This window comes from Podarcis raffonei, chromosome 5, assembly GCF_027172205.1.
Source record: "Podarcis raffonei isolate rPodRaf1 chromosome 5, rPodRaf1.pri, whole genome shotgun sequence".
Taxonomy (NCBI): domain Eukaryota; kingdom Metazoa; phylum Chordata; class Lepidosauria; order Squamata; family Lacertidae; genus Podarcis; species Podarcis raffonei.
Window position 1 is genome coordinate 72,035,215 of NC_070606.1, and position 13,070 is coordinate 72,048,284.

General features: G+C 37.8%; 1 protein-coding gene across 4 annotated transcripts in view; it reads right to left on the reverse strand.

Moving 5' to 3' along the window:
• The window catches only part of CUL3 (cullin 3), a 50,292-nt gene that overhangs the window by 2,498 nt on the left and 34,724 nt on the right, over positions 1-13,070 (reverse strand). For 3 of the 4 annotated variants that reach the window (XM_053390042.1, XM_053390043.1, XM_053390044.1), the window contains exons 6-14: positions 12,794-13,022; positions 11,647-11,792; positions 10,195-10,371; positions 9,219-9,389; positions 7,802-7,909; positions 2,579-2,703; positions 2,228-2,324; positions 1,523-1,657; positions 702-770 (exon numbers count right to left, since the gene is read on the reverse strand). In XM_053390042.1, coding sequence (XP_053246017.1) covers positions 702-770; positions 1,523-1,657; positions 2,228-2,324; positions 2,579-2,703; positions 7,802-7,909; positions 9,219-9,389; positions 10,195-10,371; positions 11,647-11,792; positions 12,794-13,022 — 1,257 coding nt within the window. The remainder of the gene's footprint in view (positions 1-701; positions 771-1,522; positions 1,658-2,227; positions 2,325-2,578; positions 2,704-7,801; positions 7,910-9,218; positions 9,390-10,194; positions 10,372-11,646; positions 11,793-12,793; positions 13,023-13,070) is intronic. The other variant, XM_053390045.1, reaches the window with a different exon arrangement.

A 13,070-nucleotide genomic window follows, 5' to 3' on the forward strand; every position in this document is an offset into this window, starting at 1 on the left:
AAGATGTCTTCCCCCTCTAATCAAACTAGTTCAAGACTATCAATGGTTATTTTGACAAATTCAGAAAACATCTGGCAGTAAATCTATATATAATTCATAGCTGAAAAGGCTATTTAAAGAAAAATTGAAAGTTACTCTAGACTGTAAAAGTTGACAGCATTGTGTTTTAGCACTTAATTTTATCACTTAATACAGTAATCTATATAAACTTCAACTGTGCAAGTTACTGTAGCACAGGACACCTTGTTCACAAATCTGTAGAGGAGTAGGATGATCTATATGTTCAGCATATAGGAAGCTTTACATATAGCAAGTGAAACTAGTGGTCCATCTAGCTTAGTACTGTCTATTCTAACTGACAGTGGCTCTCTATGGTTCCGGACAAAGGTCACTCCCAGCCCTACCTGGAGATACTGGGGATTGAACCTGGGACCTTTTGCATTAAAGGAATGTGTTCTACCACTGAGCCATGGCCCTTCCCTCTTGGCAGAGGTGTGCTGAAGAGTCCCTCTGAACTATACCACTTCAGACTCCAGGTAGGAGGTAGGAAGTAGTGAGAGTTCCTTGTAAAAGTCTTCCTTACTATAAAGAAGCACTGAAAGAAGGCTGCTAGAAACCCTTCCCAGATTCCCTCATTTTCTACATGTAAGGAGTTTTCTTTTTAAATGTGGGGGGAGCATTCAAAAATGCAATTCCTGCACCTGCAGACTTAAGCGTTCCCGTCCAGGAAATACTCTTGTCACTTGAACATGGTGCTCAGCAATTAGTGTCTATATAAGAACAAGATTTTTTACAAAATATATTAAAACATCAAACTAGAAAAGAATGGTAATTGCTTGATTACAGGATTGCATTTCCTTTGATTTAAATATAGTTTTAAGGGGAAGTAGCAACTAGACTTCCTGTCTACAAACTGTTAACATTCAGGCTGCTTGATTTTGTTTAATTTCACAATGTATCAATTCACCTTGTGTGGTGACACTTAAAGAGTACTTTCACTTAAGTACTACCGTCACACACACATGGTGGCAAGATGGTAACTAAGTATTTGTTTTCCACATCATTACATGGCAAGTAAAAAATGAGTTTCCATTAGGAAAAATACACACCATGAAAAAGATGTGATTACTATCAGTAAATACTGTAAATAAATATATTTGGGCTTCCAACACTTAAATTTCACCCAACACAATTCAAAGGAATTTTAAAATCTTCCTTGAATCACAGGGCTTTGAAACATATAAATTATTTTTAGAGCTGAACCCAAGAAGTATTTAAGTATATAATGAATGATACAATCTCAGACTTTCACTAACAAGTGAGGGTATTCCTGGATGAGGACCAATAAGATTCCAAAATACTCTAAAAGTGTTAGCAGCCTCATACATCAATAGTTCAAGAACTTCCTGTACAAATGGCTCAAAGGGATGAATAATCCCTCTTCTCCATACGGTAGAGGAAGATGAATGCATATTTGGGAGATAAAATTTTTACAGCTAGCAGAGAAAGTCAAAGCTCATACCTCAAAAGTGTATTTTTCTCTGTTGTTAAAGAGCATTAGTATCGTCATCTGGAAAGTGGAGACTTGCAATATGTGCTTCCGTGTGTTAGAGCCAGTTACTTGGGCGCCTCCTACACCAACCTCTGAGCCATCTTCCTGTTTTAATTTTCAAAAAAGTCAAAAATCATTCTCGGAACATTATGTTATGCTCCTTCTTTCAGCTTTCTATGTACTTACTATAAGGTATAAGTCATGATCTGACTCATCTGCTTGTAAATACAAAACAAAGATTTTCGTTTTGAGATACTCATTCCGTTTTATCCCAGTTTATATAACCACAGCTTCTGATACCCCACAGCTTCTCAAAGTGAACTATAATTCCACTGAGAGCCAGAAGCAAAGGAAGCCTGCCAGAAAGATGAAAATATATATATTTTCAGAGAGTGCTATTCTGGGAAATTTGCAGTGCTAGATGGGTGTGTGTGTCTGTGTGTATAGATATTACACACACACACACACACACACACACAGAGAGAGAGAGAGAGAGAGAGAGAGAGAGAGAGAGAGAGAGACAGCTGACTATATATATTAAAAGTGGTAAGTATTGTTAACATGAGCTTATATATGAAATACTGAAATGTATGTGGAACTGAATTTTATTTCCAAGTTCACAATAGCTGAAGGCACAATTCAAAGCAATAATATGTTTACAGACACAGCTCTTACCTTTTTAACAGGACCATAGAAGGTGGCATTGAGATCTGCAGAGCCCATATGATGCTGGAGTGTCAGCTGTCTTCCACTATGTTTGGCTAAATAAAATCTACAAAATTCAAGAAGTTGAATGGCCATTTGATCATCTATACTGTTAACTATGGAAGCAAGAGCTTCTTCTATATCAATATAGAAGATTACTACTTTGTGACTGATAACATGGCAAGCAAGCTTCAACTGCATGCATATAAAGAAGCATTTAATGCATGCAGATTATCTGGCCATTAGCTGTATCTTCTTTCTTTTTTAAAAAACACATCATTCCACTAACCATTCACACAAATAATCTTAACCATTCCTTACCTCCTAAATATTTCAAAAGCATGTCTGGGGGCTGGGGGAATGTTGCACTTTGGTGTGGCCGACTGAGTAGGCCAGTAGCCTGTTGTGAGAACCCGCACTGTCAGATCAACACCACCTAATGAGACCTGCATGAATACAAAGACAAACATTTGTTGTTGTTGTTTTGTCTTCCACATGGCAGGAAATAACATAGCTTGCTATTCAAGATAGAAGTGGCTGCCTTAATTTCATTAAACAAACTAATTAGAAGCTGGTATTCAAGGGTGTAGGGTACAGCAGAAAAACTTGTATGTGCAAAGTGAGCCTTAGGTGGAAGCAGGAGACTTTACACTTTCTATGAAATGCAGAAGGGTATAGGAGGGCAACCCAGACACATGGAGATAATCGAGAGGTTTTCTGGTGGGAGGAGAGTGTCAGGGAAGGATGTAGTGAAAGTAGTAGTAGAAGGATGTAGTGTACATTCTATAGGTACTTAACCAGATGGAGGCCAAGACAGGCATGAACTGAAGGATTTACCCAAGGCCAAAACAGAGAGAAAGTGCTTATCCGATCATAAAAAGTTGCTATTCTGAACTGCTGCAAAGGCTAACTGAGGAAATCATAGAACTAATGTGAGGAACCCTTTGCCCTCTGAACCACAATTCCCATCAGTTCAACACACACACGTGTGTGTGTGTTGTGTGTGTATAGTGCAGAGAGAGAGAGAGTGCACGCATATGGAAAAGCATATGAAAACCCTTGGCATGGATTATTTGGGGGATGGAGGGGGAAATGATCTGAGGATCACTTATGCTGTCCCCATGTTGGCTGAGATTAACAGAACTACATTTATGCATATCAGCACTTTCTCTGTTTCATATTACTGCTGCCACTTTTCAAGACTGCTAAGTCTTTTATTTACTGTTTACATCTATCAGTACACTCATTCTGCAGGTGCTTTGATCTTCTGACAATTGCTTAATATTTGGCATGTTACTGAAATTAAATATTCTTTAAATAGTTATTGAAATTAATTGTTAATTGTTTCATATGCCAGGATAGTTAAACATATTCAGAGGCCTCGATTTTGAGGCAGCATAGCTTTGAGTTCAAGAAGCTGAGGACTAAGAATAGAGGAAGCCTAATACCTTCATGCTCCCTTTGGGAGCATGGGGGGGGGAGGGGAGGGCACTATTGGAAGCAGTTGCGTCCTTGGTTTGATCCAGCAGGGCTCTTTATATTCTTAATACTTTTTTTTTAATATAAACAAGCTTAGGTTTTACAGTCAATATTCTGATCTAATTATAATTCCAGTACAGTATTTGTTTTGACATGCTACCAAATTATAATTTGAGAGCCTACGTAGATGAGACATTGAAAGATGGGAGATGTAAGCAATCTCTAATTTATTTAGAAATGATATGGGGGTGGAGGTGGGGGGGACAACTGCAATATGATCCTGAGGTTGGAGGGAGGGGGAGGTTCAACCCTTTCCTTGCACCGTTTCCCCAATTTAAATATGCCCTCTCAGCTACTAGCCCGATTTTACAGGTCATTTATTTTGGCCTTTAACCAAACAGTCCTTAAAATGATGTTATCAATAGGTCCTAATATCAGGTAACAAAAGTCAATTTGATCCAATGAGCTAAGCTGTTACAGAGTTCTGAAAATTAAAACTCTGATGACACAGATGCTTTTATTTTTTTAATGCATGAACTACAAAAGGTCACAGCGCTCACAGAAATACTGCCAGAAGTTTAATTATATTTCATTATTTTAATAACAAAAAGCAGGTGTGTGCCACCTGCTGGTGAAGCAGTTCAGTTAACAGATTTTGTTTTTAAGATTCAAAATGTTTCTTCAATCAAAAAGTAGCACATACAGTGGTACCTCAGGTTAAGTACTTAATTCGTTCCGGAGGACTGTTCTTAACCTGAAACTGTTCTTAACCTGAAGCACCACTTTAGCTAATGGGGCCTCCTGCTGCCACTGGGGCACGATTTCTGTTCTTATCCTAAGCAAAGTTCTTAACCTGAAATACTATTTCTGGGTTAGCGGAGTCTGTAACCTGAAGCGTATGTAACCTGAAGCGTATGTAACCCGAGGTACCACTGTATTCTAGAAAGGGCTCTAACTGGCCATCAATTTACTGCCTCACAAATGTTACAATTTCTACAGTGCAATGCTACAAATATTGAACTTTTGTGGAACTCAGAAGGCAGAATTGCCATTAGTACTATGCAATGAAAACATGGCTGTCCTGAAGATGGCTTCTCTTGTTGGGATCACACCATCTCCCTTTTAGTGTTAGAGCTACAAGATCCCAAAGCTAGCAGGTGCTGGTGGGGATGGGTGATGAAGGAAATCCCTGTGTACTGCGTGTCTCTGTTTTCCTTTGTCCTTAAAAAAAAAGGAAGCCCCATGATTCTGTGGGAACCAGAATAAAGCACTGGCCTCATAATTCATCCGCCAAAGAGTCTCACATCCAGTTTATCCATTTGTATACAATCCTCAGTTTTTTGGTGGTCACTCCTAGGATTATCCCACGCACTATCCTCTCTCATCTGATCCCAATTTGTTGTTTCCCCTTTTCTTGCTCCAGCACCCAGAAAGCAATCACCCGACAATCTTTTCCTCCTTCAAACCCTTCACCTACTCACCACCACATAAATCTTGCTTCCTAGGGCTGGCATTGCCAGTTTTGCAGCTCTCACCGTCTGCCACACTTTGCTTTGCAAGCTGCGGTAGTGATGTTGGTCTTTCCCTTTTCCAATACTTCATCCCTTACTGAATCCCAGCCTAAGCCCCTGTAACTGAACTTAACTCATATTCCTCTTCTTTCAATTCTCACCACCAGCTTCCTCTCCTCTGTTGCCTTCCTGCACAGAGCCCTCACACACCCCTTTACCAATGTACAATGGTAAAATTGCAAAATAAATTACATAAAGGAAAATTCAAATTTTCCTCCTCAATATGCACAATACATACAAAGCTGCTGAATTTATAGCAAATGGACAAATAACTTTTTAGACCTGAGTACAGGTCTCTGTCCTTAATATAAAAGAGAACGAAAGAGTTATATATGCAGCTTGTCGTAATAATGCCCAGCACAGCTCTCTCTCTGCTGCTGCTTCCCTTAGGGAGCAAGTGGCAGGAGGGAAATCAGTCGTGTCTAATTACTAGAGAACAAATGGGAAAGAAAAAACAATGATCCAAAACTATAAACAGAGCAGGGCAGAAGAGGAATAGCTGAAATTGCATACACAAAGCAAAGAACCAACACAAAATCAGTTCAATTCCATTCACATATGTATTTAAAGTCAGTTAACTGAATACAAAATTAAATGCTGATAAAATGAAAAATCAAGGTAAAGTCAGTTCATATACTTTCATAACTCTGTCTACACTGAAATCTGAATCAATGTCAGTTTATAAATGCAAAAGTGTTCAATGATTTTAACAAATGCTGGGTAATTACCCAGGAACAATATAAAATTTATTGAATTGTTGTTCTATCTGATTTGTTAAAGAATTTAAGTTGTGTTCCAATTGCAGGCAAAAGAATGATGAAATTATTTAAATGGGCATCCAATTTTTGATGGTACTTTCTGTGCTTGTTGAAAGAGCCCAAAGAGATCTACAGTTCCCCAGAGGAAACCTGAGAAATGGCTACTACATCCAAGAAAAACAGCAGGGACACAAAATGACTCACTCCCAAACTGGGGAATTAATGATGAATATATTATTCTTCTAAGTGCCTGTAATTGGAATAAAGAGGATTTAGACAGAGGAAGGATTTATTTACAGAATGTACCCATTTCCCAAGGAGACTTTATTGCAGGCAGAGCAAGGTGCAAAGACACCAAGGATTAATCCCTTGCCTCAGGAAGTGGTAGTGGAGTCCTGACTGGAAGTTTGGACATATTTTTTCCTACAGAAGTGTGTGACTTTTGAATCAAATACTGTGTTATATTTGGGGTTGCCTTTGAAAAGTGATTAGAAACTTCAGCTGGTTTGGAAGACAGCAGCAACGCTGCTGACAGGAGCTTGGCACTGTGAGAATATTGCACTGCTTCTTAACTCCAGTGATTCCTAGTTTGTTTCTAGATGCAGCTCAATGTGTTGGTTTTAACCTTCAAAGCCCCAAACTAAAAGCAGGGAACCTACAGCCCCCTACTTAATTTCATCAGCCTCCCAACTTTTCTAAGGACTCTTTACCACCGAAGTAATGGGTAGCACAGCTGCTCTGTGCTGAGAATAGCATAAAAGGTAAGACACTCCCACCCGCTAGCAATATTTGGGAGGAGTTACTTCTGCTGAAAAACCTCCAAGGAAGGAGAGTCCACAACCTCCCGAGGAAGTTCGTTCCAGTGTCAAACAGCTTTTACCTGCTTCTCTCTGCAGGGATGGTTATATTGCTCCTGTTAAGCAATGGATCCCAACCTGAGTAGCCAGAGCTTAAGAGGGTAATATCCCAGAACCATCTTCCTAGGCAGTACTATCTATCTATCTATCTATCTATCTATCTATCTATCTATCTATTTTTTAGAATATAATTAAGAACCTGTAAAACAACCCACTTAGCAATACAAGAATTCACTCTGGTATGTGCTCCACTATAGACTTTTTTCTGTAGGTCAACAGCCCTTAATAGAAAAATAGTTCCCCACTCCTGTCCTAATACTCTGGTTATCAGAAAGACTGCTTCCTGCCCTCTGAATATAGTCAACAACTATAACCTTAACTGGAAGCCATTCTCTTGGCACCTCTGCCTGATCCCAGGAAGATGATGTTTTCTCTGGTTGTACTCCAGTTTTTGAACACTTTTCCCAAGAAGAAAGGTTCCCACCTGCAACCATTATTGCATATTTCAGGAACCCCACAAAGACTGTACTATTTTTCTGTAGTTGACCTATTTAAGATTCAGTGGCTTTTTGGGTAGCAGAGTTAGTTTTCTGGTGGAAAAAATACTAATTTATTTACTGGCTGCTCTCTTCATTTGAGTTCACATGTTGCTGTTTTATCTTGCTGCTGCTTTGTATTTTACAGTGCTGAATACTTTACTGGTTTTCTTTAATTGTTAAACTGCTTTGGCTGCTAGCTTGCAAAAAGATAACCCATTATTCTAAAATAATTTAAAAATAATTAAATAAAAAGCAGTATTTTATTCAGAAGGGCGTTTCAGTCAAAAACTTTGTTAGAATAACTGAAATTAGTGTTCAGATCAAGCAGTTAGCTTCTTACCCCTGTTGCCTGTAGATGTTGCCTAAATTCATCCATTGTTGTGTTTGAGATGCTCATATCCCTGAACATTCCTTCCAGTTTTGATGTGAACTGACATCCACATTCAGTCTATAAAAAAGAAGAAAACAATTCATTTAAAATTATATATCCCATTGTATATATATATTTTTAGGCCATATACTTGGAACCAGAACATTACAAAATATAGAGAATATGTTTGAACTTGTTAAAGATATGAAAAAGTGAAACACATTCTGCTTGATTCCAAACATCAGTTCCAACAGTAGAAAACATCCCAAAACGTTTACCACAAAATGTTGAGCTATTAATGCAAAAGTATGCCATGATTTTAATGGTTGATGGGCAGGGTATAAATATATTATTATTATTATTATTATTATTAATAATATTATTACTATTACTACTACACCAGGTTTTGTAGGGGGGACAAAAGTTGTTCTGTAAATGAACAGAAGAACCTGCTGTCCCAATCTTTTTAAAAATATAACAAAATATGTCTTCCTTATTCTTTATGTTTAGGAGGAAAGTTACAACTTTTGAACCAGGCTTTAAAGCCTTCCAAGGTATTCTGAATGACGTGCTATCTCCTATTGTTTTATATTGTTGGGTTTATGTTTTTATTAAATACCACTCTGTCTTAAGAGGAAACACAAAAATAAAGAACCCACAAGTATAAACAAACATACACAAATAGAAAAAACAGGGGTTCAGGTCAGCATACAAAGTCACATGTCTTTGTATCCTGGCTTGAACCCCTGTTTTTTCTATTTGTGTATGTCTTAAGAGGAAAAGCAGGATGTAAATGATTTTGAATTTAAAAATTAGAAATTCCTTCCCAGGTGCATTCTTAAAATCCCAGTTTAGTTCCAGCTGTACTATCCAAAGAAGCACATCATATGAAGTGCTTTTTTTAGCAGGGTAAAGAAGAGGAAAAGATGGATTGGAAGGTTAGGGTGGGGTGTTTTTCAATCCTTCTCCAAGAAGGACTAGCAGGTAAGTATTCACTTTGTTGTGAAAATAAGGAAGAGGACTATAGCTTAGATGGAGAATGAGGAGGAACCTTTTGCCATGCACCAGGGGTTCCAGAAAATCCGTGAACAGGGAAAATTGACATTACCTGCTTTATTCTATCCTCTTCAACTCCACCCTGCTTTTCAAGCTTTCTGGCAGGAAATCGACTGCAGTTCCAAATACTGCAGTTTTAAGTTTTAAAAACAGTATGAATAAACTTTTGCTGGCAATGAAATTTTTTTATTGCTGCACCTTTAGTATTTAGAAATATAGCATACTGCAATGATCCCACATTAGCTAAAATTATGACAACTGAATGTTGGACTGAAACCAGAAACAAAAGGGAAACAGTCACTAAGTAAAAGATTGCAGGGACTAACTTTACCTTTAGCTTAGATATCATGTTTTTCTCAGAGTCATCTGAAACACTTTTGTTTGTTAGAAGCCTCCTTGCCAAGTGCTGTTTATAGTATCGTTCAAAAACATCCTTCTCTTGCATAAACCTAAACAAAACCATTGCCTTGTCCAATATAGTTTCTACTTCTTGCTCAGTTAGCTGTAAAGACAAAAACATTATTTTTCAACCAAATGCTACCAATCTCCTTTGCTAGAGATTCTGCCCACAAAATCCTATGATTAAGAAACACTGATAGCACAATCAATGCATTTTTACTGAGAAATAAATCCTGCTCTGCTCAGGTAGTGTGTAGCATGGCAGCCACAGCCTTCTCAGGGCAGCTTCACACTTCATGAAATAACACTGTCTGTGATTCACTGTGATAAAACACTAAGTGGGAATGGGAGACATATCTTCAAATGTACGAAGGCATGGACTTCAAGTTTTTGGTGCAACAGTAACTTGTTAGGGGACAAAAGTTCAAGTACTAAATGGGAACATATTTTGCTGGGGTGGGGGAGCAGCAATCTGATTACATGGTCAGCATGCTAAACTACAAAGAACTTGAAAGCATCATACTGTAAGCTGAAGATGTATTGCTGTGCAAGACTCACCAGAACACATATGTTAGTACTTCTGACACTGCCACCAGTAACACTTTCCTTTAACATAGGTCATTTTTAAATGTCACTAATTATCAGCATTATCATTCTAAAAACAACTACAACTAACAGTGGTTAAGTCAATCAAGAATTATTCAGTTCTCTATTTACACACATATATAGTTCATGCAGTTGCAAAAGACTGACAAGCACATATAATTTGTTCACTCAACTGCACTGCTTATTGCATTTTGAAAGTTAAAACAGTATACTTTCAGGAACGTAATAGAAGAGAAGTTTGCATAAATATATGTTGCTGTTTTGTCACAAATTTGGATAGTTGTAACTGAAAATATACTTACTCCCTTGACTCCTTTTTTTAACTTGTCATCAATAAATAATGAGAGGTACTCTGGAGACCTAGAGTTAAGGTTGAGGAAATACTCAAAGTCACCCGCAATGGTTTGTTTGAAGAGCCTGTCGTTATTGAAAGATTCTTGAAGGAAGCGATCAAACCTACTCTTCAAATCCAGTAAACCCTTAGAAAAATAAAGAATATTTTTATTTTCAGGTAGGTAGCTGTGTTGGTCTGACACAGTCAAAATGAATTAAAAAATTGTCCAGTTGTACCTTAGAGACCAACTAAGTTTGTTCTGGGTATAAGCTTTCAGATTTCTGAAGAAGTGTGCATGCACATGAAAGCTTATACCCGGAACAAACTTAGTTGGTCTCTATGGTGCTACTGGACAATTTTTTAATTTATTTCAAATAATGTTCAAATATGTTACAGATTTCTACTATATGTTATATGGAAATCACATCCATTGTGAGGTTATTTGACTGAAAACTATTTGCTCATTGCTTCAAAGTGTCTAGAACACTTTACTTGACATTAGGTTAAGCTTAGAAGAACCTGGTATTTTAAATGGGAAAGAAAATCCATTGTTAAGTATAGATTTCTTTCTCAAGTGCAGAGGACAGCTAGCAAGAGGATGTTACCAGGGTTCACATGCATCCTGTATAACCTCAAGCACCATCTTGCAACTACCACCACCAACTCTTTTTCATTATGGTTGTATTTGCTCCTGGAGGTCCAAGTCACAGGCAACAGCCTCACATACTGGACTGTGAAGTGAATGACAGCTGCATGTTCTGGCTCTTCCTAGAATTCAAACATTCAACAGTTTGGGTTTTGGTGCCATGGTTTCTAGCGTATAGCAAAGTGCTCTTCACTGCTCTGTATTCTGGTTCTACACTTGGGGAAGCATGATTTGGGGAAGGTTCTGGGAGTGCAGTCCATTTCAATGACCACTGGGCGATTTCAATGAAATCCTGAATATCTTCCCTTAGACCAAGGTGACTTGGGTGAGGATGCTGCCTAGGAGTGTGTAGGCAGGGCCCCAGGATTCCAAGGTGCTTCAGATGTTTTAAAAGAAGATCAGTACTGAAATTGCTGAGGTGGCGTTTTAGTGGGCTGGTGTAGCCATTTGTCAACAAGTGATCTCTTGGGACTTGCCCCACTTGCTTTAGAAGGATGATGTCCACCTGTCTGCTAAGAGGTGTCATCTTTACAAAGGGACTCTCCTGTGTGGGGCTTCCTTTGCTTCTACTCTAGCTGCTTTAGCTGCTGCAGGTGATTTTTTTGGGTCTGTCCTGAGAAATGTTGAAGGTTTGAGTCTTGTCAGTTCTACAGGGATGAGAAAGGAGTCAAGCAAAGTTTGCCCTTTCTTGTGGCAAGTCCACCAGTGGCAGAAGAGCAGCCAGATCTGAAGTTCAGTTAAGATGGGCAAATGAGAAATGTAAGGTTTAACTACCTGAATATAGTCAACTGGGTTCTTTCCTTCTCCTTCTTCAGATACAAGAGCTTTACCTTGCTCTCGGAGGTAGGAGCTCATACACTCACACATTGTCTTAAGACCATTCGGCACACGGCTGAACAGCTTGTACATACAAGCAAGATCTGCAATGGGGGGAAAGTATATTAACTACCACCAACATGGTATTTCTATCACAAGACAGCAGATGAACAGAATAAGTGTTCTCAAATTTTTGTCAACTCATATTTTAACATTAAGTCTCATTGTGAGGCTCTTCCTTCTGTCCTGGAATAGCAGACACAACAGACCTGTCCTAAATGTTACATTAATTTTTGTTCTTCACCTTTTGGATGCTATATTATTTTAAATAATAAAATCATTATGGTGATTTGCTGCAGCAGTATGGCACATTGAGTGTCTTTGAATATAAGAGCTATAAATGTTTAAAATTTAAATTTTAAAAAATTATCAGCACAGTGTCCAATTCAACAACAAAATATAATAAAACTAATGCCAGATTACAAATTAAAAACCCTAATGAATCCTAATGCTATGTTATGCTAAGTGACCATTGGCTTTTAAACTAGAATTGGTAAATATAATTATATTTAACTAGAATTTGGTTGATCACAATAAGCAAGCATGAATACCACATTAAACTATTAAAAAGTTTCTTGGAGGTACATAACATTTTATTGCTGTTGCAAGGAATGAACTGAGCTGAAACTCATTTCAGGTGAGCTACCATCTCACTCATTAGTTACAATCACAAGCATACCCAGCACACACTAATACAAATCTGCTAATGGAACTATGCAAAGCAAAAAGTTTACATTAGTAAACATTGATGAGGGGCAGGCATTATAGTTTTCCAAAATAAAATGGCATTTCTTACAAAATCTTTGGACATGTAGGAAGTATGTATAGCTTAGTCACAATAATTATTCTTTAGGCAGCTTTAGATAGAATAATGCTACTGAGGGAATGGAAAACACAGTTGTTTTTTCAGTATATATATCACTTCATATTTCAACAGAAATCTCTAAGATATTCTAACAAAAAGGAATAAATATTAAGAAATATTTAGTACACTTCATGCTTATAAACTACTTCAGTGCCTATAAGCAGCATAATCTGGATTTACCTTCTGTTTTTCCATTTTTTAGCATGTGAACTAGACCAGAATTCTCCATTTCCACTATAGTCTTCATATGCTTGGAAATAAGCTCTCTCTCAACAACTTTTACAATTGGCTCTTCAGTCGATTTATCAAGGCAGTGCATCACACGTTCTATTTCTTCATTAATTCTAGCTTCTACTTTCTTGATATAAACTGAAGCACTATTTTCTGCTAAAAACTTCTGGCTCTCCATCTGTATTGGAACAAAGCAGAGCACGCCATGTGATACTATAATATTCTG